This window comes from Balaenoptera borealis (assembly GCF_965194805.1).
Source record: "Balaenoptera borealis genome assembly, chromosome: 15".
Lineage (NCBI taxonomy): Eukaryota > Metazoa > Chordata > Mammalia > Artiodactyla > Balaenopteridae > Balaenoptera > Balaenoptera borealis.
The window spans coordinates 54,783,413-54,810,609 of record NC_138871.1 but is presented as its reverse complement, the minus strand read 5'-3'; the positions used below and the strand labels follow the sequence as shown (position 1 = coordinate 54,810,609).

The 27,197-nt window shown below is 57.2% G+C and overlaps 2 protein-coding genes across 11 annotated transcripts in view; one reads left to right on the top strand and one right to left on the bottom strand.

Annotated features, from left to right (window-relative positions):
• Window positions 1-2,286: 2,286 nt before the first annotated feature.
• On the bottom strand, window positions 2,287-13,207 carry LOC309612431 (uncharacterized protein). Its single transcript, XM_082358335.1, has 5 exons — window positions 12,681-13,207; window positions 9,200-9,244; window positions 7,084-7,326; window positions 5,389-6,499; window positions 2,287-4,868 (listed from the first exon to the last, which is right to left on the bottom strand). Exons 2-4 carry the CDS (start codon window positions 9,220-9,222, stop codon window positions 5,974-5,976), a joined length of 792 nt encoding a protein of 263 aa, XP_082214461.1. The 5' UTR covers window positions 9,223-9,244; window positions 12,681-13,207; the 3' UTR covers window positions 2,287-4,868; window positions 5,389-5,973.
• A 2,393-nt stretch (window positions 13,208-15,600) lies between these two features.
• SIX3 (SIX homeobox 3) overlaps window positions 15,601-27,197 on the top strand; it is a 34,297-nt gene continuing 22,700 nt past the window's right edge. For 4 of the 10 annotated variants that reach the window (XM_082358274.1, XM_082358271.1, XM_082358270.1 and 1 more), the window contains exons 1-2: window positions 15,781-16,715; window positions 18,603-18,762. In XM_082358274.1, the coding sequence (XP_082214400.1) occupies window positions 15,913-16,715; window positions 18,603-18,762 (963 nt within the window). In that variant the 5' untranslated portion in view covers window positions 15,781-15,912. The other 6 variants (XM_082358269.1, XR_014235123.1, XM_082358275.1 and 3 more) reach the window with 6 other exon arrangements.

Below are 27,197 nucleotides of genomic sequence, written 5' to 3'. Positions count from 1 at the left end.
CAAGTAATCACAGGAGAGAGAATACTTCCCTCCACCAACACAAGAGAATCTTACTATTGGAAAACTAAGACTTTTCGTGAGGGTTGCAAATGTTGATGACTTTTGGCAGAGAGATTTTTTTAAACCAGGAATTCAGGAATTCCCTTTCTTCCTTCTGATACCTATTGTTTTCATATGGGCCTTTCAGGGAAACACCTTTCTTACAATTTTTCAAACTTTTAAGTGCCAGAAGTCCACCAAAGCAGGCAGAACCCATCATGTCTGCGTCCAACGTCAGGCCAGAAGAACCTACGCATCAAGTCGCCTGGTTTAGCAAGTTCATATAACTACTATTTTCCTATTGGGCTCTTAAAAAACATCCCGTCTAACATAATTCATAATAACCTTTCCTTATCATCTCAAACACTTCATTTCAGCGCCTGTAATATTTACTTCTTTCCCTACCCAATTAGGGAAAAAAATCTGCCCCGATTTTAGGAAGAAAAAAGATCTTTAAAGTTTCTGAATGTAAGAATGGTTGAAAAGGTTTTTTTTCCCCCTCTCAAATCAGCATTCAGAAAAATATATTTATACATTCATTTACCTCTGGTGTGAAAACAGAGTTGCCGCTTTTGCTCAACGGAAAAGGTTTTTGAAATGACACAAATCTGTATGTGTGTGTTTCTAGAATTAATACGCTTGTATTCACTGAGGTGGTGGGCTTTCCAACTAGGGGAATCCGCATTGGGAGGAGTACCCTGCCTAGGGAGCATTTAAGGAAATGTTAATATCCAAACAAAAGCACTATTACCAGTGCTATCCACTCCCTCCCCCAGAGGAAAAACAATTAATAATTTGCATATGCTCATGACACAAATTAAAGACAAAGGGCCCCTCACAGACTGTGGTTACTATGCAGCCCTCCGCAAGCTGCACAGCCCCAGCCCTGCACTGTTCTTGCTTCCAAATGAATAGCATTAAGCTCAGTAACTAAAAATAGTGGTTCTGGGCCCTCTGGCCCATTCCTACTGTAGAACCGTGTTTCCCCAATGAAAAACGTCTTCCAATCTCTCCAGAGCTTCTAGGCAAAAAGAACGTATAGTTCTAAGGGGAAAAAACGTATATACTTTGCCCTTTTTATTTTAATGGCCAAACATTGTAATGCTAGCTAAATGGAAATTCTTGTCTGTTAATAGGTTTCTTTAGTTTGTAATAAATAGGAATGCTAATGACTAAAATTTGGTATTTGGTATGCATTAGCTTTTGTGAGCTTTTCTTTACAGTCCTCATTGACATGCAATATGGCAAGCTTCCTTTGAAACATATTTATAAAATAACTACAGTATAATTAAACCAACAAAGCCATCTTTTAAGTAAGCTTAATAGCTCAGTTTTTTTTTTCACCTGGGTAAAATTTTATTTTAAAAAGAAAAATAGTTATGCCTCAATCCCACTGTATATTTTATTCTGTGCATCTAATATTTCCTTTGCATCTACAATCTATGCATATCTAATTCTTTTTGACAACTATGATTATTAATAAAGTGCTCATGAAAGATATGCTTCATAGCTTCTTCAACAGGAATAATGTTTTTTTTGTTAATGGAAATTGTAACGTATCTTGACAGATACAATATATAAGATCTGCTTTTTCTTAATGGTTAATATTTCTGGGCTGAATACTCAAGGAGCGGATCAACAGATATGGCAGGTAATAATCAGAGAGGATGCTATTTTATACAATGTAACTAAAAATATTTTAACGATATAAAAGCAATAGATAAATAAAAGCAATTATGTTTAATTTTGCTTTCGGTGTGCGAACAATTTTCGGTTTTTGTTGCTGCAGTGGCCGGTGTGTTTAACAGAGGTGAAAGCTCGCAGCGCAGAGTGATCGGTACACACGCGGCTCTGCCTTCTTGCAGCCGAAGGGTCCTGCAAGCGCCCTTTCTCTGCTCTCAGCGGCTTCAGCGTCCCTCCCAGGGACGCAGGGCCCGGCTGAACGCTAATTCGCGAAACACAGTGGTTCAAGTTCACCAGGTTTTCCTCAATTTTGCAAACCGTTCCTCTCGCTCCATGCCTCGCGGTTTAAGACCACGCGATTTCCCAAAAGGAAAAACTCAAAAGACACCAGGCGTCGGACGGGAGCAGTTGGAGCGGGTCTGGTGCTCTTCGGCCTCCCGGACCCCTGCCCGTCCGGCTCTGCCCCAGGCGCCTGGCTCCCTTCTCCCCCAGGCTCCGGCCTCTCCGCCCCGGGCCTGCCAGGCTCCCAACTCCGCCCCGTGCCGAGAATAAACACAGTTGCCATCACTGTTATAATCTTTATTTCAAACTGTTTCCAAGGTTACAAATTATCGTGCCTCCCATGCAACAGGTTTCTCCGAAGAAGCGGTATCATTACAGATTAACTGTAATGTGTGGGATTAGAATAAAAGCACAAGGGATTAGGTAAAAGGGGGGGACGCTCGAGAAATAACGCCCGAGCGCACCTCGACTGAGAGGCAGCGGGTGGAAGCCTCGTAGACACTGCTGCCCGGGCGCCGCGGCTCCTCCGTGAGCTGGACCCGGCTCCTCCGCTCTCGGCCCCGGAGCGGCCGGGGCCGGCGGGGCCCGAAGGGCTGGCGGGGCTAAAGGCTGGACGCCGGAGACGAGGGACGCGGCCCCCAGGCTCGGGAAGTCGAAGGGCCGGGAAGCCGCAGCGGCGTTGGGGGCGGGCGGGCCTATGGCCCGGCTGGGGGCCGCGGGTAGCACCGCGCCCGGGACACAGTTCCAGCGCCGTACGCGGCGCCCGGAACGCGGCGAAGGAGACAGCACACCCACAAGGGGGTCACCGGGTCTCGGGTGTTGCCTACACCGCATTCAAGGTCCAAGCCTAGGGGGCCCGTCCTCGTGTAGCTCCCGCGCCGGCGCCACTCTCTGCGGGTCTGGGATAGGGAGCCGGGGCCCGGCGACACTGGGGTGGGCGGCGGCGCAGGCTGCCCGCGCCCTTCGGAGCCCGGGCCTTGGGCCTCGGCCGCCCTCCGAGGCCATGCGCCCCATTCGACCACCTCCCGGCCTGGCCGACCCCTGCCCCCGAATTCCAGAAAGGCCCCGAGCTCCTTCTCCCCTCACTCCGCGCCCTGAGGGGCTGGAGCTCGCCGCGCCAGGCCCAGCGGGACTCGGGCCTGCCTTGGGCCACGGCCTCGAGCCGCTGACACCGCCCCGAGGACTGTTAGCGTGTCCCGGTGGAGGGCGCGGGGCTGGAAAAACAAACAGGGCCGGCGTGCAGGCTTGGGGTGCGGAACGGCCGGGGGCTGGAAGGAAGTTCTCAGTGTGGCCGCGGCGCCGAACAAAGCCCCCTCTTCGGGAGCCCCGTCACCTCGCGTTGACCCCGGGCCCTCGCCTCCGAGCAGGCCGCGCCACTCGGGGGGCGCACGCCAGGGCCCCGGGCCTCCGCCGCCGCCAGAGCCCGGGCTCTCCTCGGGTCGCGCAGGCCGAGCCCGCGGCCCGCCCCAAAGGCGCGAAGGCTAGCTCGGCCGGCGGGTCAGCCTCACCCCGCCACCAAAGCCAAAAGAGCAAGGCCGAGGGGTGACTCCACGTTGATGTCCTCCGCCAAGAAACGGGGTGACCCCGGGGCGCGCTGGAACCACAGCGCTGCCAGCAGCCCCCGAGGGGTCGAGCAGGCTCCCAAGTAGACGGAAGTGGGGGACCAACTTCGCCGAGACTCCCGCTTCCAAGAGAAGGGCCCCGGCTGAGGAGGCGGCGGGAGGCGACTGTCGAAAACAGCTGTTCCTCATACATATTTCATTACACAATCAGATAATGCGTCCCACCACCTTCTCAATTATTCCCAGATAAACATTTTCAAGACGTTTTGACATCTGTCTTAGTGCCTGCTATTAATTTAGTAATCACTGTAGTTAAAAATGTATGGGATTTTTGCCTTCGGAGCACCTCCTCTCGGGCGCGCGGGCCCAGTGTTTTCGGGCTGTGGCTGGAAGCCTGGGCCCTCCGGGGGTGAAGACGCCTTTGGAGGTGAGACGGCCTCTCTAGCGCATTGACACTGTTAATGGAAGGGATTAAAGGGGTGTCTGGTTATTTTTATTGTTGAAGGTGATGGTTGCCCCCTCCCCTACCCGCATAGCACCCCCTCACTTTCCCGCCCCAGCCCTGGACCGGACACCAAAGTTCAACCCTTTGCCCCGGGCAACGGAAATGGTTAGCTTCTATCTGGGCGGCAGGTTTCTGGTGAGGAAGACGCAGGCAACTGCAGTTGGCTCGTTTGGGGCCAAAGAGAGGGAGAAAGGGGGGTGGGGAGAGGACTCACAATCACGAAGAATTCATCACAACAAAAAACTCTAACAACACAGTGCACCCCATTCCGGAGGTCACAAACCTCCGTAGTTTTGCCCTGAGCCGGGTGGCTGCGCAGAGGTGACAAGGGCGTTTAGGAAACACAGAGAAAAATAAATTCGCTCCAGTGACTGTACACGGGGCATTTGGGGCTATGAGAAAACGAGCTGCTTTTCTGCTTGAGTGATAAATGTTGCAATGAGCTTAGCTATGTACCCAAAATTTTATAAATCAGACAAGCAGAGTTTGAAGAATCTTGTAGAATTCCTTGGTAGGTAATAGCAGCCAACATCTCCAACTCTAAAATGCTGATTGTTATTTATTATTGGAAAGGGTCTAAATAAACTATCCAAAGAGGGGAGAAAGAAAAGCCCTGAGGGAAAGGAGTTTGCCTCCATGTGTCCTGAATCTCAGCTACAGCGAATGGAAGTTACACTTCGGGTTTGGGAATAATGGTCTCCTTATTCACTGCCCCCGCCTTCTGTCGCAGTCTCTTTCCGAGATGCAATAGCAGGTGGACTCTTCGGACTCTTATTAGGGAATAAGGAGAAACAGACCTGGGGAAAGAAAAAGGTCTTGGAAGAAACTGCCCTTCCAAGGAACATCAATGGACTCTAAAGTGATTTTCACTGTTTATTGTTCAAACATCTACCAGAACGACTCTTGCTAAAATTTCCAGGAATTAAGTGGGGAGTGGGGGGGCAGTGGTGAGTGGGGAGTGGGGGGGAGTGGGGAGTGAGGGGGAGTGGGGAGTGGGGGGAGTGGGGAGGAGTAGCGAGGGGGGGAGTGGCGAGGGGGGAGGGGAGGGGAGTGGGAGTGGGGAGTGGGGGGACAGTGTTTGACCCCAAAAGGGAAGAAATTCTTCCCTACTCATACCCCTACTGCACCCCCTACATTTCTAGGGCAACTACATCTGCTTCAACCTGTCCTCCTGCCCTGTTTACCAGGTGGTTCATCTGTTTCTCACAAGAGGAACCTTCCTCTGCCCCTTGCAGGGTGGTCATCTACTTGCTAGCCCAGAAAATCCTCTTCCCCACTCCACCCTATTTTTGTCTAAAAGAATCTTCCCAAACTTACCCTCCACTTTTAGAAAGAGAGTTGGGGAGGGACGTGAGTGGACAGAAGGGCACTATCGCACCCAGGGTGCCAGCCTCTTCTGCAGGAAAACCATGATGGTGGCTCCTGTCTGGAAGGTTGACCAGGACTGGGCAGGCAAAAGGAGCTGAAACCAAAATCGAGCCTGTGCACTTGCTTGGGCCTTTTGGGAGAGCCACTCTAGGAATCCCTCTTCCAAACCTTTGCAGCTTGACCAGGACAGTGGGCTCTGTTTGGAACTGAGCAGTAGGGGGTGAGAACTTCCTAATATCTCACAAAGAAAATTAGTCTAACAAACCAAATAATTCAGTTTGCTTTGGAGTGTTCTTTTGTGGACTTACATGATATAAAAGAAATTGGGATGGAAGTGAAGGCAGGAGGGTGTGCAGCTGAGCTAAGTTTCTCTGTAACGACTAAATTTTGCATAAAAAGAAGAGAAAGGGGCAAAAGAAGGGCCCTCCGGCTTCTTGAACCCTGGTTGGAGCTGAACGCTCCTATTAGGAATCTCCCAGCTTTGAGTGAGGGCATCTATGCTCTCCACCCTATCCTTCTTTGGAACACAATCTCCTAAACCAATAATAACAACAAATAAATAATCCGGGTCAAAATGAAACTTTCCTGGATTGCCCTCTTCTGGGTGTCTCCAGCCCAGCTTAGAAGAAGGCGAAAGGGTCGGCTTTGGGGTGGATGTCGTGCTCTTTCTAGTCTCCAGGACTTGACCTGAAACCTTTCACCCAGTCGGCTCAACAAAGTTTCTCCCTCGGGAGCCAACGTCCCCCTAGCAGGAAGCCCTTGGCCTCGCGTCCGGCATCCTCGTTCGGGCCTCTCTCCCTGTAGGTGGTTTCCTGCACATCTGCCTGTGACTGGGGTCACTCCGCGCAGGCACTGCGGCTTTTGTCTGCATCTGGACAACTGGATGTGCACCCGTGCATTCAAATAATTCTGTCTGTGGACACTTCTTTTTTCCTCAAATCCTTCTGTTAGTATTCCTCTAATTCTCCCGTATGTATTCGGGTACAATTGCATGTACGTTCCGTGTACAGTCAGGTGACTCAGCTTAAGCCTGAGCTCGGACGTCTGCGACCTCCTGAGTCTGCCTGGGGAGGAGAAAGTGTGCAAGTGTAAACTCGTGGCTTCAGGTGGGGTGCGAGGTTAATAAGGCTTTCCGGCCCCAGGGCCTTCTAGGCCTCTTTTACACCTTCATCTCTCCATCTTCTTAACTTTCCAGGAGGAGGGCGGTCCTCTGAACGATCCTGCGCCTCGCTCCTTCCGGAAGGGTCGAAACAGCCTTTGGGATCTCTCTTGGTGGATTTTGGTCGGGCCAGGCCAAATGGGAGGGGTGGGGGAGTCCACGAGGTTGCCTCGAGGCTCGCGACTGCACCTCTCCACTCAGGGCACCAATTGGCCCAGTGCGCCCCGGGATCCTGCGGAAGTTGCAGGACCCCACAGTGGAAGTCTAGGCGCCTCGGGGTGAGTGATCTACGTGTTTGGGGGCGAAACTCGCCTCCTCGGCCTCCCGGGAGCAGCTGTATTTGTAACTGGGAACTGGCCTGGACCCGCCCCCTCGGCCCCTCCTCCCGCCCCCACCTCGGCGCTCCGAGCTTAGCCGGATGCAGGACCGTTCGCCCCGGCCACCGCCAAACACCCTAGGGCCACGCTATCCCTTGGAGCCCTTACTGAGGCCTAGGGGCCTGGAGCGGAAAGGAAGGGTACGAAGTAGGGTGGTCGGGGTCGTGCTGCGAAGGCCTTGCGATGTATCCCTCCGCCGGGAGCCGCCTTGCGGGCCCGCGAGTCTTCCAGTCTCCGAAGCCAGCGGGAGCGCTGGCCTCCGGCTTGCTGGGTTGGGAATGGGGGTGGCTCGCCTGCGACTGGAGGCTGTTCTCGCAGGGATCGTGCGGGGACCGGTGCGTTCCTGGAATCCTGTAGTTGTGTTTTCTCGTGAGTGTGAGAAAGATGCGTACTCGCGGCTAACTTCAGGTCAGTTTGTTCGTAAAAGGCCGTCGTCAGCCCGTCGGTCTGTCTCTCCTGTGCATTCGCACAAAGTGAGGCCACCTCTCCGCACCCTCCATACAGCTTCCCAGGCCCGGCCAAAGGGCCAAGGCCTGGGGGCCCTGAGGCCTGGAAAGGTGAGGCCCTTGATATGCGCTCCCGGTGTTCTGATCGTAAAGTCCACGCTGCCCAGGTGCCCACTCAGGGTCAACTAGAAAACCTACGTGGGAAAGGGGGACTCGGAGAGCTATCCCCACACCCAGTGCAGGGTGAAGTCCCAACCTCGGCGCGCTGGACCTACAGACCTGGTGTCTCACTGCCGACCCAGCCGGTCACCCGGATTGGCGGCGGGGTGGGGTGGGGGGGATCGTGGAGTTGTGCTGGTACAGGTTGGAGGTGGGGATGAAAAGAGGGGAGAAAAGAAACTACACTGGGTGGAGATGGGACATGGGGTGGGGACGTGGGGTGGGGATGGAGTTGGGGCAGCTTTTGATAGCGCCGGCTTTTCATCCTGCTTTGGGGACGTGCGTCGGGCTGCGCCGTTCCCCGCCCCCCCCCCACACACACCGGAAAATAAAGCTAATGATGTAGTAATTTAGGAGGGGGTAAGGGGCTGGGCGAGAGGAGGGAGGAAGGATGGGGAACGCGCGCCCCGAGAGCGAAGGCAAACAGCTGTGGAGGCGCTGCCCGCGGTTCAGGCTTCCCAACAGGTTAGCTAGACAGGGATCCACCCGGCATTTCGCAGGAAAGGGTGGGGGTTGGGGGGAGACTGAGCGAGAGGGGGAGAGAGCCTCGCAAGAGGACAGAGGGAGGGAGAGAGCGAGAGGAGCCAGAGCGCGCGCCGCGCGGTTTAAAAGGAGACACACTTCCTAATGAATATTTATCCGCCGCTGCTTCCTGCTCCCGGCTTCCCTTACCTTTCCGCAGGTAAGACCCTCCCTGCGCCCCAGCCCTGGGGGCCCTCCCAGCTCCCCCACTCAGTCTCGGGGCAACGTTGTCAGGGCGGAAGGGTTCTTGGCAGCCGAAGAGGGGGAGTAGGAGGGCGACTCCCTCCCGGCTGCGCTTGGGCGCGGGGGATGGAGACTCCGCACTGCCAAGGCTGCGTGCGTGGGCTACCTGTATGGAGTAGGTGTGGGTGCTGTGTAAGGGTGTGAGTGTGAGAGGGAGAGGATGTCAGCCCGGGGGCGCGAGCGCCTGTTTCCCGCGCGCTCTGAGGATATTTTCCGACTTTTCACTCGGACGCCCCGGATTTCTTGCCTTCGCCTTTCTCTGCTGCCCCCTCCTCCCTCCTCTGCCCTCGCCACCTCTCCCACCCTATCCCCAACCCCGGCCGCTGAGACGCTCTTCTCCGGGCTACTGTACAGCTGGCGCCAGCTCCCCCGGGCCGGATCCCGGCCTCTCATAAAAGAGGGTGTATAGTTGGGTTTCTGTCACAAACCCCCATACAAAGGCCGCGCGGCCACGGTCCCCTTCCTGCCCGCTACGCTCTTGAGGCTCTGCGGCGCGTTCCCCCACCAGCACACACACCTCGGGATACCAGGGCCCACAACGGACCTAAGGGTGATCGGACCCCGGGGGCACTGGGGGAGCAGTCCTGGGCTGCAGCTGGGAGCCGGAGGACCCCCAGGGAGAGAGCGCCGCTCATCCCCTCCCCCACTTTCTCCTCCCTCCTTCGCCGGCGGGAGGAGCACAGGGAATTCGGGGCAGCCAGGGGGGAAACTGGGAGGGGAGGGGGGAAACTGGGAGGGGAGGGGGGAAACTGGGAGGGGCTGATGATATAACCAGAATTCTTAAATGGACTTACTTGGCCACCTGTTGAGAATCCATTTGGGGTCGGCCGGCTCCAGAGCTGCGCGTGGTGGACACACAAAACCAAACGGAAAAAGAAAATTCTTTCTCTGGCCATTCCCGGCGCGGCCCGTCAGGCTCTCAGCTCTGAGCTAGGGTCGGGCGGATCCAGAGCCAAAAGCAACTTTGCCAGGTCCCCAGCCACCCCAATGCCTCCCTCATCCCACGCCTCCTCGGCTCCGAGGCCGGGGGCTCGGAGCGCCCGGACTCGGCGCTCAGGGCCCAGCACCGGCAGTTCTGCTTAAGCCGGGACAGGCTTTCTAAGCCCTGCTCAGAAGTCAAGAGCAGCAGCGCCGCCGCCTCTGCTTGGCCTTTCAAGACGCGGTCGCTCCTTATTCTTGTGCCTCGGCCTCTCTGGTCGCCCCCGGACAAAGCCCCCGGAGCCGGCGGCTCCCTTCCCGCTAAATCCCCTTCGGGGTCAATGCGCTACCAGCACCGGGCCGCGCGCTTCTCCTGCCAGCCGTGTGGCTCTTAAAGAGCGCACCCCCCCCACCTTCGCCCTGCGCTCTCCCCCGACCCCCGCCTCCCCGCCCCTCTTCTCTGGATCTAGCCCCCCACGCCGACGCCTCAGGTCCCTCCTGCCCCGACCGAAGCCCGCGGACTCCTAGCCCCCTCCTCTCGCCTCCTCCCCTGAGCAGTTGGTGGGCCTGGCCTTGGGGCCACAGAGCTGAGTTATACCCTCTGCCTCAGGACCACTTTCTCTCCAACAGCGTCCATTCCTCTCTTCCCCCCTCCTACCTTTGCCCTTTGCATGGATCAAGGCCCAGGGCACTACCTTGCCCAGGTCAGAGACGATTCCTAAAAATAGTCAGTTTGGGCTTGAATTAGGAGGTCGTAGGATGGATAAGGGGCGGGGCATGCCAGTTGAGCTGGGGGAGAGAAAGAGGAGTAGACCAGATGGACTCAGAAAGCTCTGCTATCCCAGGGCCTACCTGGCCTTTTGGCAGAGGATGAGGGCTGGATGGTGCCACTCATTCCTAGAGGGGGCCACCCTGGAATGTGGTCCAGAGGTTACCAACCTGGCCAGCCCATGTGTGTCTGAGGAATCGTGGCATTGGGGGGGGCACCTCTAGAAGGCCCAGAGTATCCATCTGAGAGCAACCTGCTTCCCAAGCTCAGTGTATTAGTACCCTCAAAAGTAACCTTTAAAAGCCCAAGAGCTGGGTGAGCAAGGAAGGACCTTGAGTGACAACTGTCCAGGGAAAAGGGCATGGGGGGAGGAGGCAGCAAGAGGAAAACGTCGACTCTTTCAGAGGACTGAAGCACAACTGTTAACAAGGTTCCTGACATCTGCTGGTCAACAATGTCACCTGCCCCACCAAAAAAAAGGGAAAGTAAGATGGTGCTTTGGTCCCCCTTCCTTACAGAGCCCTCCCTCTCTTTCTCTCCTTCAGGCCTGTTTTAGTCTGTCTCACCCTAGCCGCCAGCTGGTCTTGTACAAGGTGGCCCCTTGCCTAGAGCACTTTCTTCAGGCCTCCTGAAGGCCAGATGTGTGATCAAAGAGAAACCAGAGAGGGCATGGCTGGAAGTGTGGGCAGGGATAGGGTGGGCTGTGGTACTTTGCCTTCCCTAGTGCCAACTGTCATAACATTTGACTGTGCTTGAGGTCTGCGGATGGTGGGAGCAATGATGGTGTGCCCTCCCCTTCTTAAATCCAAGCCCTAGCACACCAGTTCTGGCTGTCATAGAGGATCTCTGCAAAGAAGTAGGTGCCTCCTGAGCAGTGGAGACCAGAGGAAGTTGGAGCGGGAAGGAGATGGAAAGCTGACTCTCCCCTGGGCATCTCTCCTCTGCCGCCCCAACATTAGTCCAGATGCAGTTCTTTAAGGAACTGGGGTAACTAATTGATCTGAAATTGGCCCTCTTGGGAAACTTTGGCAGTGCAGTCCCTGGGCTACAATCTGAGGCCACAAACCATCCCCTAGCCCGTATGGCTCACATCTTCCCCAAGTCTCCCACCTCTTCTCTTGGGGCTGGGTCACCACAGCCAGCTAGGCCCGGTTTGTGCCCACTCTCCTGGACGGTGGCCCAAGACTGGAGCCAAACTTCTCTTGTTTGAGGACGTGGGGGGCGGAGGGGCCTTCGGCGGGCGTTGGGGCTCATTAGGCAGAGCGGGGTGCCGAGAGGTGCGCGCCGCCGGCCCGGAGGCCGCCTTTGAGCGGTCGGGGCGGCTTCATTAAGCGGCGCTAACAAGGCATACAAATGCCGGGCCCAGCAGCTTTCTTGCAATGCCGGGGCCTTAGCAGGGCGCCAGGCTAATGAGGGTCACTCAAAGGGGCTGATCAAATATTCAAATTTCCCCGCACGCCGGGAACTTTTATGTACGGAGAAAGTTGAGGCAACTGAGCTGTGTTTACTGTCCGTGTCGACAATTGCTAGGAGCGCGGGTCCCCGGAGGCTAAGGGGGGTGGGGGCGCGGGAAGGGAGCAGTTGTTGTTGTTGTTGTTGTTTTTCATTCAAAGGAAAGTAATCGGGGTCCTTGAAGGACTTCGCGGCCTCCCCGCCTGCGTGCTGCTCTCCCCTGCGCCCTCCTCTGCCGCCCGCGCCAAGGGCCTCAGTTTGTAGCTTTCAGGGAGGCCAGACCGCTGGCCACCCGGCCAGCTCCCGCCTCCCGATGTCTTGGGGGCCGGAAGGGCGTTGCCCCCCAGGACAAACTGGCCTATGGAGCTGAGCAAGGCCGAGTGGGTGCAGCTGCCCCAGCCCTCGGGTCTTCCTCTCTCAGAGGCTTCCAGACCCCTTGGCTTTGCCGGTAACCGAAACTAGGAAAGAGTGGGAATCTCTTAGGCACCTCTTCTGGTGGAGTTGAGACTGCCTGGGTTGGGGCTGATTTAGTTGTAAATAAATGCCCGGTAGGTCCTGGTAAGAGAAGGACATCTTCCAGCTCAAACGCCCTTTCTCCCCCCATCACCTGTACTGCTGTCCTTTCCATCGCCTGGGCCAGGATTAAAGCAGGGACGATGGTGACAATTCTGTGACCTCGGCCTGTACGGGTGCCAAATCCCCGGAGTCTGAGCGGCCAGAGGGCGGAGGAGACCTAGAGACTCCGCGGGCTGACCTGTCCATCCGGATCTCCCTTCTCTGAGAGACCGGGGTGCAGGAGCCCCCTGCGCGCCACCTCCTCCGGGCGTCCCCCAGGCCCACCTCCCGGCCCTGGCTCTGCCCAATGCTTCGGGTCCCCAGAGCACCAGGGCAGGCGGCCTGGGCCCCAGAACCTTAGGTCCTTCGGCTCCTAACACCCCTCCCCAACGCCCAGCGTCTGGGAATTTGGGAGGGGACGCTTTGGTGCGCCACATCCACCCCGCAACCCCCCGCCAGCACCCTTAAACCGACATCCTGCGGAGCCTGCGCTCCCAGCTCGTCCGGGAGCCAGTCCAGCCATCCGCGCCGAGGACTGGCCGCCCCGCCTCCCTCCCCAGCTCTCTGGACTCTCAACTTACGTGCTCCGGCCGGCGGGCGTGGTGCTTCGGGCCGGAGCGGAGAGGCGCTGGCAGCTGCGGGGCCGCGGGGTGGGCTCGGTGGGCGGCGCGGAGCTCGGCTCTGAGGGGAGGCTCTGACAGCCGGGGGCTGCGCGCCCGCCCCGCCGCGCCCGGCCCTGGCCCGGCGCACAAAGCTGCGCGCCTGGCTGCCTCCCTCCGCCCGACTTTGCACCCCCAAGCCGCTGGAGGGGTGCGGCGGGTCGGCAGGCTCCCCGGCTGAGGCTGGGGGCAGGGGTGCCGCCGAGCTGAGCCTCAGAACCACTTGCTTCAATTCTTCTTGAGCGGCGACGGTTTTCGATTTCAGCGCTTTCGGCAGAGCCCGCGGCACCTGCCCAGCCTCCCTCCGGGGCTGGTCGGGCGGCGGCCGGGAGAGGCCGGGTCGCCCCAACCCGGAGGCGGGGGTTGCGGGCACGGGGAGGGGACTGGCTGGGTTCACCCGCCCGCCCGGCGCCTTGGGTCCTCGGCTCCAGGGGATGCAGTTTCGGGGTCACGAGCTGTTTTCAAAAACTTGAACACAATATTCGGAAACCCACCCGTAGGAATTCTCCCCCCACACGCGGCACAATACCCACTCCCCTCCCCTTTTTCATTCCTTCCTCCCCCGCTTCCTCCTCCTGCCCCTTCCCCCTCCCACCCCTCAGCCTATAATCCTTCCCCTACAAGAGAAAGGGATCGGGAAGAAAAGATGAAGTGTCTGTTTTTGTGTCCCAACCTTAGGGCTCTTTCTGGGCCCACAGTGAACGACCGCCTAGAGCTTCGCAGCTTAGCAGAAAAGGACTCACGGCTGGGAGGAAGATACACGGAGGGGAGAGATACCCGGAGCCCCACGAAGTGGGGCTTGGCGGGTCTTCCCTTTGGGCGAATATTTTTCTGCCGCAGTCAGCGGGTTTAGGACCAGCGACCCTGGCTGACTGGGGCTGAGTGGCCGGTGTCGGGCCCCGTCGCGCAGCCCACAGCCTCCCAGCCGCAGTGGAGCCTCCAAAGCAACTTGCATTTCTCACCCCGGAGGCCTGGTGCTCGGGGAGTCAAGGCCTAACGAGGGCCAGAACTAGGGGTTTAGGGGCTGGGACACTTGCAGCCCCTGTCGCGTTAGGTTTCCTATTTAAATTCTCTCACAGTCTCTCTTTCTCTCCTCCCTCTTTGAGATCTCCAAAGTGGTGTGGACTCAGCGCCTCACCCCCAGATCTCCATCGGAATGTAGAAAAGATCTTTTTTTTTTTTTTTCAAAAAAGTTTTGAATTCCTCAATGATTTTTCTTCTGGAAAGGCAGCTTAGGATAATTATTTCAGCTTTATTGAGGGCAGATTAGTTGAAGTCTGGACGCTGCGTTTCAATACACGTTGTACACGGGCCGACAATGTGGGCATTGTTGGCTACTGTGTGTGAACTCATTCAAAATATACACTTTTTAACACCAAACCGAGTCCTGTCTAAATATACACAGTGCTCAGGGGAAAGACGTCTCTGACCCCGACAAATCTGCGTAAATCACACTTCCATAGTTACAGAAGCCTCACAAAGGGAGGCCCGGCTCAAGATGCTGATTACATGTTCTTAAAAGCAACATACCGTAGAATAAATACCCATGCCTGGCCTGGAGGCTGCAGTGGCCAGAGGGAGGGAGGGCCCTCCCCATGCTATGGGCCTTTTGGGGTTTCTTTTAGGCTTGCAATGTTACTTTCCTTAAAGGAATTAGACAGTTTTATAATTTTTTTCCTTTTCAGTGTGAGCAAGCAAGCCATTTTCAGGCCTATCCATTTCTTGGGGCAGCCTCCAAAGTTTGAGTGGCCTTCTGGGGCTGGTAGGCAGACCCAGAGCCCCTTGGGGGTTGTGGGATAGGTGGCATCTTGGGAGGGGAGCAGAGGGCTTCCAGGCGTCTCAACCCAACTTCCTCCACAGCTCCTAGGGAGGCAGCTGAAATGGGGGGGGGGGGGAAACAAAGAGGCGGGTTGCTTTTTAAGATGGAAAGTGTACTGTTATTTCTACTGCTATTTTAAAATATAAGCCAATAGGGGAAATCAAGGCACCATGACTGGGAGCAGAGTTAAAGAGAAGCCAGATCCAATGCAGAGGAAGTTGGGGTAAACGTGGCCGAGGACTGCGGACCAGGGAGGCCAGAGCGGCTTCCAGCACCCTAGGTCCTGGGCTCCAGCTCCCAGGCGCCGGATGCCCCCCAAAATCCGAGATCCTGGGGCGCAGCAGCCCGCCGGACCAGGGTCGGCGCGCGGTGGACCCCATGATCTCATCTCTCCTTTCTTTCTCGCCACTATTAGTGCTCACATAGGCAGAAAGAGGCGGCCCGACGTGCACACCATGTGCAAACCCTGCTGGCTCCGCTGGCTCTCGGCCTCTCCTTGGGGGCTGGCCCTCGGCGTTCATGCAGCGTGGGGAGCCTCTCACCTCCCAACAAAATCCCCCCTTTAATTGCTCATCCCATTCAACAACTCTATGCCCATGGCTATTAAATTTTCTGGATCAACTTCTTTGGGGAAGAGGAAAAAAGAGGGAGCTCAGAGACAGTAAGAAAAGGAGAGAGAGAGAGGAAGAGAAGGGGGGAAGTGGTGAGATTAAGAGTTGCAAAGATTAAAAAAAAAATTGTCTTTCCCCCCTTCTCCCTCTTTCCCTGCTCTCCCCCTCCCCCCCCCCCCCCCACTCTGGCTAAGTGGTAAAACCGTCCTTACGTTCTCGGTATTGATTGGCAGGGCTGACAGTGATTGGCAGCGGTTGCCGTGGCAACGCCACAACGACACGCCGCAGACCAATAGAAAAGCGAAACAAAATGTTTCAATGCTGCACTCACTGTGGATTTAGGGGAGATATTATGAGGCTGTTGTCATTAGGGCGATTGCTGTGGAATCGCTGAATCTTGACTCGGCGGTGGTTGGCTCTCGCTCGCTCTCTCTCCCTCTCCCTCTCTGTCTCGGATTCTCTCTCTGCGCGCGCGCACCGGGCCGCTCTCCTTCCTCCCTCTCTATGTGGCTGCGCGGGTGTGTGTGTGTGTGGATGTGTGTGGGGTGTGGGTGTCCCTTACGCCCTTCCTCCTCCCCCTCCTCCTCCTCCTGCTCCCCCCTCCTTTCCTTCTCCTCCTCCCCCCTCTCCTCTCCCTCCTCCTGGTCCTCATCGCCCCTCTCCTCCTCTTCCTCCCCTCTCTCTTCCTCTCCCTGAATTTTCTCCTCTCCTCTCAGGTCAGTCCATGGTATTCCGCTCCCCCCTAGACCTCTATTCCTCCCACTTCTTGTTGCCAAACTTCGCCGATTCTCACCACCGCTCCCTACTTCTGGCGAGTAGCGGCGCCGGGAACGGTGCGGGAGGCGGCGGCGCGGGAGGCGGCGGCGGCGGGAACTGTGCGGGAGGCGGCGGTGCTGGCGGAGCAGGCGGCGGCGGCAGCGGCGGCGGCTCCAGGGCCCCCCCGGAAGAGTTGTCCATGTTCCAGCTGCCCACCCTCAACTTCTCGCCGGAGCAGGTGGCCAGCGTCTGCGAGACGCTGGAGGAGACGGGCGACATCGAGCGGCTGGGCCGCTTCCTCTGGTCGCTGCCCGTGGCCCCCGGGGCGTGCGAGGCCATCAACAAGCACGAGTCGATCCTGCGCGCGCGCGCCGTGGTCGCCTTCCACACGGGCAACTTCCGCGACCTCTACCACATCCTGGAGAACCACAAGTTCACCAAGGAGTCTCACGGCAAGCTGCAGGCCATGTGGCTCGAGGCGCACTACCAGGAGGCCGAGAAGCTGCGCGGCCGCCCGCTCGGCCCGGTGGACAAGTACCGCGTGCGCAAGAAGTTCCCGCTGCCGCGCACCATCTGGGACGGCGAGCAGAAGACGCATTGCTTCAAGGAGCGGACTCGGAGCCTGCTGCGGGAGTGGTACCTGCAGGACCCCTACCCCAACCCCAGCAAGAAACGCGAACTGGCGCAGGCCACCGGCCTCACTCCCACACAAGTAGGAAACTGGTTTAAGAACCGGAGGCAGCGCGACCGCGCCGCGGCGGCCAAGAACAGGTCAGTGGCGCCCCGCGGCCTGGCTACACTCTCCGGGGCCGGGGAGGGGGAGAGCGGTTGAAAAGAGTGTGAGCGGACAGGAGGCGGGAGGCCAGCGGCTGCCAAGCAAGCGAGAAGCCGAGACCTCCTGGTCAGTTGGAGAAAGTTTCCGCTTGCCCAGGAGCGTGGAAGAGCAGCGGGCGTGGGTGTATTGATTGCTTTGCCCTAAAGGGTCTCTCGTCAGGGTGGAGAGAGTGTGTGTGAGGTCCTGAGTGCCCATAACCCCTGGGTCGTGTCCCTGGGAGCCTTAGCCCTGCGCTGCACCCGCGCCAGCCTCCTCAGCCTGGGATCCAGCTCCGGGCTTCTCTGGAGCCTACAGACAGGGAAGGAAGGAAAGCGCTCCTTGCCACCTGGTTCTTATTTCCACGCATTGCAAAAACCCAGGGAGGAATCCACGAACGTCTGGGAGAGGAAACTGAACCTGGGTCCCTGGCATAAAGGGGAAAGGCCGGTGGCCACCGTGCAGCAGGCCTGTACCCAAAGCCTTGCAAGTTGCCTGACCAGGAGCAGGAGAGCCAGGCTGGGAGTGGAGAGGCTGTGTGTGTGTGTGTGTGTGTGTGTGTGTGTGTGTGTGTGTGTGTGTGTGTGTGTCTCGGTGCTAGCCCTCCTGCCGAAGCCAAGGAGTATCCCCTCAGTCCACTAAATTGGGAAATAGGAGCAGAAGCTGCCTTGCTGCCCGGCAAGTTGGCCACAAACTCACAAAGTTGCACTGGGTTTGACCTGTCAGCAGAGCTGGGCCTGGGGGAAGTAGGGAGAAAAATAAGAAGAGGGGGAAAGAGAAAAGGAGTGGAGAGGAAGAGGGGAAAGGAGGAAGTTGGGTGAAAGCCCTGATGGAAGGCCTGTGTCCCAGCCCTGCCAGCATAGGCACTGGGCCTGATGCACTGCAAGGAATAGGGCTGCAGTTGCCCACGGCTGCCTGGGCTGGGGACTGGGTGTGAGCTCCTGGAGGGAGTGAGTGTGTTCCGTTTTAGGTGTCCCAGACCTAAGCCTTTGGCCCTCTCACCCTTGCCTTTGCAGCCAACTTTTCGCCCGATGGGGGCAGCGCCCAGGGCCAGGGGAAGGCCTCCTCGTGGGGAGAACTCAGACACTAGGTTTACGTAGCAGCTGCCTGGCCCGGGGAAGGGGCAGCTGGAGACGGCTCTGCACTCCCCTCCTGCCTTCTCTGTCTCCCGCTTTCCCTCTCCCTCCTCTCCCCCACTTTTTTGCTCCCAGCTTCCTTATTTTCTCTTCCCCTGATCCTGCGCTCTGCTCAAGGATCCAGAGAGCAAAGCCAGCCGGTCCTACCAGGAAGAGGCGGCGGGCGAGCAACCCGCAGCTCTTGATTTGGGGGAGCTGAGGCAGGAGGCAGTGAGGGGACCCGTCCACTCCAGAGGCAGCCGGCTGAGTCGGAAGAGTCCCAGGGGCTGGGGAAGAAGAAACACCCAGCCTCTCCCCGACTTCTGCCCCTTCGGGGCTCGGCGTCCTTCGCAGTGTGAGCCCGGGCCTCCCCTCCTCTGGCGGCCGGCCTCGGGTTCTACCTCTCCCCCCGAGGCCCGCCCCGATTTGGGAAGCCTTGGGAGGCTCCAGAGAACGCCGGGGAGGGGAAGACGGGAGCCCAGACCGCGCTGGGGAGGCTGCAGCGCTCAGGGAGCCGACAGATGCCCGGAGGAGGGGTATACGCGCAGAGAGCGAAGTCGGGGGCGACGGCGAAGGGCGCGGGGCTCGGGAGGTGGAGGGGCACGGGCGGCTGCGGAGCACCGGCGGCGGCATGCCCTGCTTCCCGGCGGCGCGGGCTCAGGGAGGCGGCTTGGCGGAGCCGGGTGCTGGGGCTGCCGTATCAGGGCGGGCGCCGCTCTCTGTCTCCCGCAGGCTCCAGCACCAGGCCATCGGACCGAGCGGCATGCGCTCTCTGGCCGAGCCCGGATGCCCCACGCACGGCTCGGCAGAGTCGCCGTCAACGGCGGCCAGTCCCACCACCAGCGTGTCCAGCCTGACGGAGCGCGCGGACACCGGCACCTCCATCCTCTCGGTAACCTCCAGCGACTCGGAATGTGATGTATGATACCCAAGGCCGCCCTCCTCCCCCTCCTCCCCTCCTCCTTCCCCTCCTCCTCCTCGACCTCCTCCTCTTCCTCCTCTTCCTCCTCCATCCCCAGAACAAACCGAAATCAGGATACACAATCATACACACACCCAAGTACACACACACTTCCACTCCAGCCAAAAATATATAAAAACCAAGAAAAATAACAAATTAAACGCAAACCATCAACAATTCCCAACCACCATCTACCACCACGGCCACCCCAAAGGACCGCGACGCCAACAGACAGTCACAAACGTTGATGCTGCGGGCAGAAAACATAAAAGAGGTGACAATTGTATACTTTCTAGGACAAGCACGGCTTCTCCTTTTGGTTCCCACGGACCCGGCACCCCACCTGCATGACGATTTATTTGTATCTGGGAAAATACTCTCTCTAGTTTAAAAAGATTTAAAAAGAGTCGACTATACAAAAACCGACCGCCACCACGACGACAAGACGACAAAAGCAAAACAGACAAAAAGAAAAAAAAAAAAAAACAAACCCTCCATCTCTGTTCGGAATTTGTTTAAAAAAAAGAGAACTCCTCGAGAGGGAAATAGCAAATGTTTCTCGCCTTTTGTTGCGCTCTTTTTTCCTCTCTCGCTCTCTTTCTTTCTCTGTTTTTAAGTCCAAGTATTGGTCAAACAAGATGCAATCTTCTGTTTTTTGTTCAGCAGACAATCATTTTCTTGTTAAGCACCTTTTTCTCTCCACTCTGTCACTGCCTGTGTGGGTACTGGTTATAAATGTGGAAAAAGAATAGTTATGACTGTAACAGATTTTTATTTTTATTTCAAAATTTTATATGAATTATGTATATCTTAATGATCGGTCATTTTCCCAGTTTGTAATATATGTGTAGAAATTGCCTGTATATGATATTGCTTTTTCTCCTCTCCCTTTCTCTTTCTTTCTCTCCCACCCTCTTCTCCCTTCCCGCTCACCTGTCTCTTTCCTTTTTGGGGTTCCCCTCCCACTCGATGTTCCTGGCGTCGACTTGGCAGTCAAGGCGTGGCGTGGCGAGCTGGGTTAGGAAGAGGGACCCCGTCGCTAGCGAAAGCGGAGAGTGAGACCGTAGTATTCTTATGCAAAAGCTATTTCAAGTATTTCTTAGCTGCTTTGGAGATATCTCTCACTCCCCGTAGGGCGCTTTTACTGTTATCTTAACTGCGTGTTTATCTATATGTAAAAACTTTCTAAAGCAAATACAGTATTCTCCATTTTCTTATCACTCCCGGAGACTGGTGTTTTTATCCGCCCCTGTGCCGGCAGCCCCGGCGTGCAGCAGCCCGGCCTTCGCTTCCACTCCAGCTATGCCGCCGGAGCTGGAGCAGAGTTTTAAGACTGTGTCTGAGCTTTTTTCTGGAGAAGGGGAGTGGAGGTGGAAAGACGGGAACAGGCCCTTCGGAAAAGAACTAAAGCCAAATCCCGAGCGAAAAGGCAGAGAGGGTGTAGGGAGAGGGGATTACGGTCGGTTTCTTCAGCGCGAGATGCCAGGCCTAGATCCCCAGGAATTGCAGCCTTGCCGAGGCCCTGGTGGGTCTTTGGGAGCATGTTGGCGTCTTTTGGTTGTTACTGCCTTCTTTTTTTTTTTTTTTTTTAAGGGGAAATACACAAGTTCGCCAAACACAAGCATAAATCTACACCGGAGGTGATAGGTTTTCTCTTCTTCTGGAGGTGGCGTGGAGGTCGGGGGACAACTGTAGGCCCGATGAGGAGGGTATAGAGAGAGTGAGGAGGTAGTTTGAGTTTAGGGCCTAGAATCAGGATAACCTCCCTCCTCACCACCCACATGTGCGTCTGTGTGACTGTATGACTTGCCTTATGGCTCGCTGTCTCCTTGAAATTTCTTTTCGTCTTTTGGGATCAACTGGAGTCTCTCGAGCATTTCAGAGTTGGGTTATACTTTAAAATGACCCCCCCCTCCCAAATCACTGCCTTTTGCCAACCAGGTTCCCGCTGGCCCCTGGCCTCCCCGCCCCGCGCGGGGGGTGGGGTGAGGACCCACAGGTCCCTGTGTTGGGGTGGCTGGCGGCGCCTCCGCCGCTCTGGGCCAGGCCGGCCTGTGCCCGAGGAGCCGAAGAGGTAATTTCAGAAAACTTGCTTTCACTTGAAAGTCCAGTTTCCAAAGCGAGTAGGATTAAGGAGAAACGTGCCTGGAATTTCGCGCCCGTTTCCAAACTAATTTTGATTTCCGATTTCCTTTTGTCCCCAGCCCTGCAGCACCATTGGGTTTACGTAGGCCGGGCTGGGCAGAAAGGCGGCCAGGCCGGGAGGTGCCCTGGGCGCAAGTGGGGCCTTGTGCGCCCAGGGCGTGTGCTTGTGTGGAGAAGGTTCCCGCGTGTGTACTTACTTAGAATCAGGGCGTCCAGACCACCTCGAGAGCTTCCAAGTTCTCTGGCTTGGCACGCAGTGTGTAAATCTCTGCGTGTGTTCACTGCCTGGGGAAACGTTCCTCATGGAGCCACATTTCAGGCAATAGTGACCCAGGTAGTAGGAATTTGGGGAAAGGGCTGCCTGGGTTCTACTCAGCCTGGGCCTCTGTTCTGGTGCACAGAATGATGTCTGGGGTGAGGGGCTCGTCCCCTACCCTCATTTTCAAATGGCCTGTCACATACTTGACCCAGACCTTGGGCCTGGAAACCCAAGGCGTGGCTGCCTCAGACAGTGTGGAGTGTCTGGAAGGACCCTACCCAACAGACCGCCCAGAATTGATGGGTGGAAAGAAAGGCATGGTGCTGCTAGAGGGTGACCCCTGGAAGGGCCTCGACTGGTGACACTAGGGAGCAGATGCCTTTTTGTCTGGGGACAGGGGACAAACCAGTGTTATTAAAATGCTTCCTTCTCTCAACATACCCAGCAGAGAAAGCGTTTGGGGCAACCAGTGCCCATTCCTCCTTTTCCACTTCAGCCTTGGGGGCCTAGCCCCGTTGGGTGTCACCAGCCTGCTGTCTTGCTATCTCTTGTCTGCCACTCTCATCTCCTACGTTTCTACTAGGTCTGTACAAATACCAGTATCCCACTCTGCACTTTCTGACCTTACCTACGGATTCCCTGCAGGAGAGGTGTGAGTGCTGGTTGTGAGTGGTGTGGATGTGTGCAATTCTGAAAGTTGGCTTCCACCATGCAATCAAGGTCTACATATAAAGGGGGTGTATGTGTTGTGATGTTTGATATAAAAGTGTGTACGTTGAATCAGTGTGTGCCCAGTGTGTGTTTTCATGTCTATCGCCTATAGGGTGGGTATCTGTGGGAGGCCTGGGCAGTTTATATGTCCCTAGTTCTGCAAGGAGTGGCTTAAGTACACCTACAGGATGCTGCGTGTGCAGGAGTTTCCGCGCAGTGGACATGTGTCTTGTGAGTCTTGAATCTGGTGTGGACATGTGTGGGTTCCCTTGTTCTAGTCAGTCCATAGATATGACTGCCAGGCGGCTGCCCACCCCTAACCCTCCTTCCTCTGCTTTTAAGGAATGGAGAGTCACAGTGGGTCTTCTTTGACCCAGAGGGCAGAGGGGAGTTGGGCTCTTTGGCTTCCCCAGTCCACCCGTTACCCTGACACACTGCGGATGTTACATTGGATTTGGCCCCTGCCCCTTTAAACATCAGAGCGAGGGGAAAGAGGCCCCTTTCTGGCTAGATCTCTCCTTTAATCGGCTGCCTGCCCATTCTCTTTCTGGGTCCCTCAAAGCCATGGCCAAGGCAGTCAATGTCCCAGGGGCCGCCAGGGTAGAGCTCGAGGGCAAGCCCTGGCTGAAGCCCTGCTGGGGAAAAGCCATCGCAGCCGCTAAACGTAGCCCCCATGGCCTGGGAGTGTTGCGGATTCTGCCTTGGCAAGGGGAGCGGGTGTGCCCATGAGTGCTCTCGCGTGGGCCTCAGCAGGCTGGATAAGCAGGCCTCAACGTTCATCCACCCCCTCTGTCCGGGCCAGCCCGTGGGCCAGCTTCTCTCCAGGTGTGCCAGAGCCACGGCACACGCCGCCCTGGGCGCATCCCTGCTTGTGCGCCGCGCACTTCCTTCTGGTGCCCCAGCCAGCGCACTCTGGCTCGGAACCTTCCCTGTGTGCATAGGCCTCTGGGTACCTGTATCTGGGTTGCCTACTCTAGGGTGTAAGGGGCTTGAAGAATAACAGCCAATCTGGGAATATTTTCTTCGTTCCTGCCTCCCTCAAAGAAAAACAATAGTGATCTGGGATTTGCACCAGAAACCTGACCGGCAGAATGGGATGCGAAACCCGGGAAAATCTGTATCAAAGGCATTGACCCCTAGAAGCCGCCTGCCCGAGGGAATATAGGTCATTCTACCCCTTTTCCGGCCTGCTCACCTCTCCCTCCTCAGCCCCGCCCCCAGCTCTGCCCACCAGGCCCCTCTTCTGGCCCTCTTCGAGTCCTGCAGAATCGACTGCCCAGCGCCAGTGCAGTTGATTATCCCCGGCGAGACATACAGCTGATTAAAATGAAATGACCTGGAAGCTGCTACGGCGCGGGGTGGGGATGCTGATCAGTAGTGGGGTTGGAGGCACAGCAGCCTGGCCAGTCTGGGCTCGGTGTTGGAGGCCGTGGACCAGCCAGGGATGGCTGGACTTTGGATGCACGGAGGGCTCCAGCGATGGCTGGGAGGGCCAGGCCCAGGCCTAGACGAACCAATGGGAGTGGAACTCGAACCCTAGTGTGGGCTGTGGTAGTAGAGTGGCTCCCTCAGCTTCTTCTGAAAGGAGAATGGGCCAGCCTGGAATATTCTGGACCCAGCTCTTCGCTCAGGTTGCTGGAGCTCACAGCCTAGTCCCAGACCCGTGGCACATTGGGCGTGCTTGGCCTCTCCAAGCAGGGCATGTCTCTGTATCTTCTCCCTCTCCCTGTCTTTCTCTGCCTCCTTCCCTGCCTGGGTCTTTGTGTGGCTGTCACCTGAGGCACCGGCTGCCGCCTTGGGGACTTTCCTGGGCCCTTCCCTACGCCCTCCACCCCTAAGAGTTGGGGCTGAGATGTCCAGCCCACCGGGGATGCTCGCCCCCAAGTTCTTGGGCTCAGGCCCCTCAACTTCCCACGGCCCAGGCCCCTTCCGGCCCCAGCTGAGTTGAGCCTCCTGCCCCAGTGCGCTGGCTGGCCGGGGCGGGTGTCTGGCCCGAGGGAGGGCAGGAGAGAGCTAGGGAGGAGGGGAGCAATGCTAGCCAGGGTCCGATTTCTCCGGTCAGCTGAGCACAACTTTCCATTCGAGTGTATTCATGCAGCGGCTGATTGAGCTCGGCTGTGTCAGGCGGGGCTCCGCAGGAGCAAGCAGGCACAGCCAGGCTGACAGAGGCTACGCCACACACACACACACACACACACACACACACACGCACACACGCATACACACACAATTATCTACACAAATATTACCATGTTATGCACACATCTCAGCCCCAAGCCATGTCATCACAAACCCAGTAGAGCCCTTTCCCTTATACATCCGCCTGCCCCCAGAGCAGTTTCTCAACATCCATAGACCTCCTTCCCAACACAACATAGGGCCTGCCTTTCTGATTTCCTCTTTACAGATTACACATCGGTCCTCATCAGACACAAACACAAGAACCTTCATTCTCCTTCTCCCCTGCAGGCACGCTCTCCAGGGTACGCACACTCCAAACTGCACAGATGCACACACAAACATGGCCAATCTCACAATCACATCGTCCTATTGAGCTATCCAGAGCTATTCACACCGCAAAAGAAACACATCAGCGTAAAACAGCCTTAGCACCAAGAATGTTTAGAGCATAGCCTGTGATACACAGTGGGCTGGGGCTCACCAAAAGTTCACATACGAGAAAAGGAGCAGATGAGCAATAAATACAATCAGAGAACACAGCCACTACACATCCACCAAAACAAACACATGGAGGATACACAGAGGAAACCCTTAGACACACAACATACTATGCACCAACCCAAAGACATAACAGAAATGCCACCCAGAGACACTTCAACCCCCAAACCACACAGCCTGACTCCAGGCACTCAAATGCCACCAATTTGCCCAACCTCACGCACTCCCAGCACACACACGTGCAAACACACACACACACACCAGGCTAGGACCCCAAAGAAGATAGGCAGAGAGCTACATAAACACCGTCAGAGAAACATGCATAATCTTGGGAGTGGTCAGGTGGACAGGGGTCTCCATCCTATAATCCAGAACAGGAAAGGAAGGGAGAATAAAGAAGTGGGAGAGAAATTATAGAGAGGGGAGACAAGCAAAAGGAGGAGAAAGAGAGAGAAAGGAGGGGGGAGTTGAGACAAAAAGTCGGGAGGGGCAGGAAGAGAAGGACCAGGGGGAAACGGGGAGCAGCTACTTCTCGGGCTCAGGCAGGGGGAGGGCCAAGCCCGGTGGCAGAGACGGGGCCTGTAAGCCCAGGAACAATTCCATCTCCAACAAAGCACCTAGGGGAGCCCACGGACTTGTGGCCGGTTGGGCCTGGGAGGTGAACTGAGTGCTGCCAGGGTGCAAGGTGGCCTGGGGCCCCAGACTGACCACTCCCCTGTGGTCTGGGGAGTTCCGGCAGCTTCCTCTGCTCAGGAGAGGGCCACCCAGTCAGCACCCTCCTGACTCCTCTGCGTCCTCAGCAGCGTGCCCCCTCACGCTGCACACTCTCAGAGCCCCCCACATGACTTCACTCCCACCACACACGCAGCCGCTCCCTGCACGCACACAGGCACACGCGCTGCCGCCCACCCCCTTGCACAGCACAGAAGCAGTCTCTACTCCCAGCAATCTCTCTCCACCTTTTACAGGGAAGCCCATGACTCTCACGGATTTATACACACACTTTTTTTTTTTTTCCCCCGGAAAAGGGAAGGGCCTTAACCTGCCGGAGTCTAACCCTTCAGACACTGAGGACTTTATAGAATGTGGCGGCAAGAAAGGAAGGCGCACGGCAAGTCACGTACACTTGTATGTATGGCCTCAGGCGCTCACTGCCGGGCTCGGGAGGGAGCCTCTCCGCGGGGCCGGAGTCGCTCTACAGACCCCCAAAGCTCAGGTGTTCTCCTCCCCTTGGAAAAGGTGGGCTCGGGGCCGGGGATGAGTTCTTGGACCCCTGGAGGTGAAGGAAGGGGAGTGTGTGCGGCCCAGGAACCTAAACAGAAGGGCTGAGGGCCCGAGGCAAGGCCCAGCGGTGAGCGGAGCCCGGCGGTGTCGGGGGCAGGCAGCCCACTGGGGTCTGGGAGGACGCCGCCTCGGCTCGGCGGGCGTGCGCTCCGCTGCCCTCGGGCCCGCTCCGCCTCCAGGCCTCCGCGGCGCTCTCTGGCGCTGGGCCTTTGTCCCAGCTCCTCTGGCTCGGACTCCGGCTTTCTTCTTTCAGGACGCTGGGAGGCGCTGTGACCCAAGCCCCGGCCTCTCGGGGCCAGACGCCCCGCTCCTCCTGTCCCGCCGCCTCTCCCCGCCCCGCCCCCGCCTCCCTGGGGTCCCCGCGGTGCCGGGCAGCCCCGGGCGCTGGCCCGGGTGTGCCTGGACGCGGCCTGGAGCCCTTCCAGGCCGGCAGTAGCTTTAGTTGGTGGGATTTTGAGATGACTATTTACCGTCATAACTAATTTGAGACCTTTGTTAAACAGAAATTCTTAGCAGGGCCCCTTGATGACCGAACGCGCTGCTAATTACGGGCGCGCGCGCCCCTGGCTCCGCAGCCCCGGACCCGCGCCGCCGCCTCCTGCCTGCCCTCGCCTGGTCCCGGACGCCCTGGCGCGGCAGGGCCAGGCTGGACTAGGGGGAAAGGACGGACCGAGGTACACCTGCGGGCGTTCAGAAGCCAGGCCCCGGCCACCACGGCCTTCCTCTGAGGTGGAAGCGGCTCTGATTACACGGGAAGGAGAAACGGAAGCTCGGAGAGGGCCGCGACTTGGCCACTGTCACACAGCCAGCCTGTACCTTCAGCCCGCCACCCTGTGCATCCGGTGCCCCCCTCTGGTCTTCCTCGCCCGTGCGCTCCGGTAGTTGAGGAAATACTTTCCTAAGAGCCTTATTTGGGCGCGAAAGATTAGGAAAAATGGGAGAGAAAGGAGTGGGGGAGGGCGGGGAGCAGCGGCCCCAGGCTCTGCGGGTCTGAGGGCACCTTCTCTCACGCTCCTGAACTTGGACCCTGCAAGGAGGTAGCCCCAACCAAAAAGCTCCTCCTACAGGCCCCGGTTGGGAGAGAAGCGCCGGGCAAAAGGCTACGTGATGGCTTCCTATGAAGCCCAGTGGATGAGCGGGACTTCAGCGGGCTCCTTTCCCAGATCGGACTGGGCTCTGCTAGAACCACCAGCGCTGCCCAGTGGCGTAGGACTCCATGGTGTGTGTTTGGGTGTGAAGTGTATGTGTACATGTGAACCTTGATGAGTGTGCAGTGAGACTGTCCACA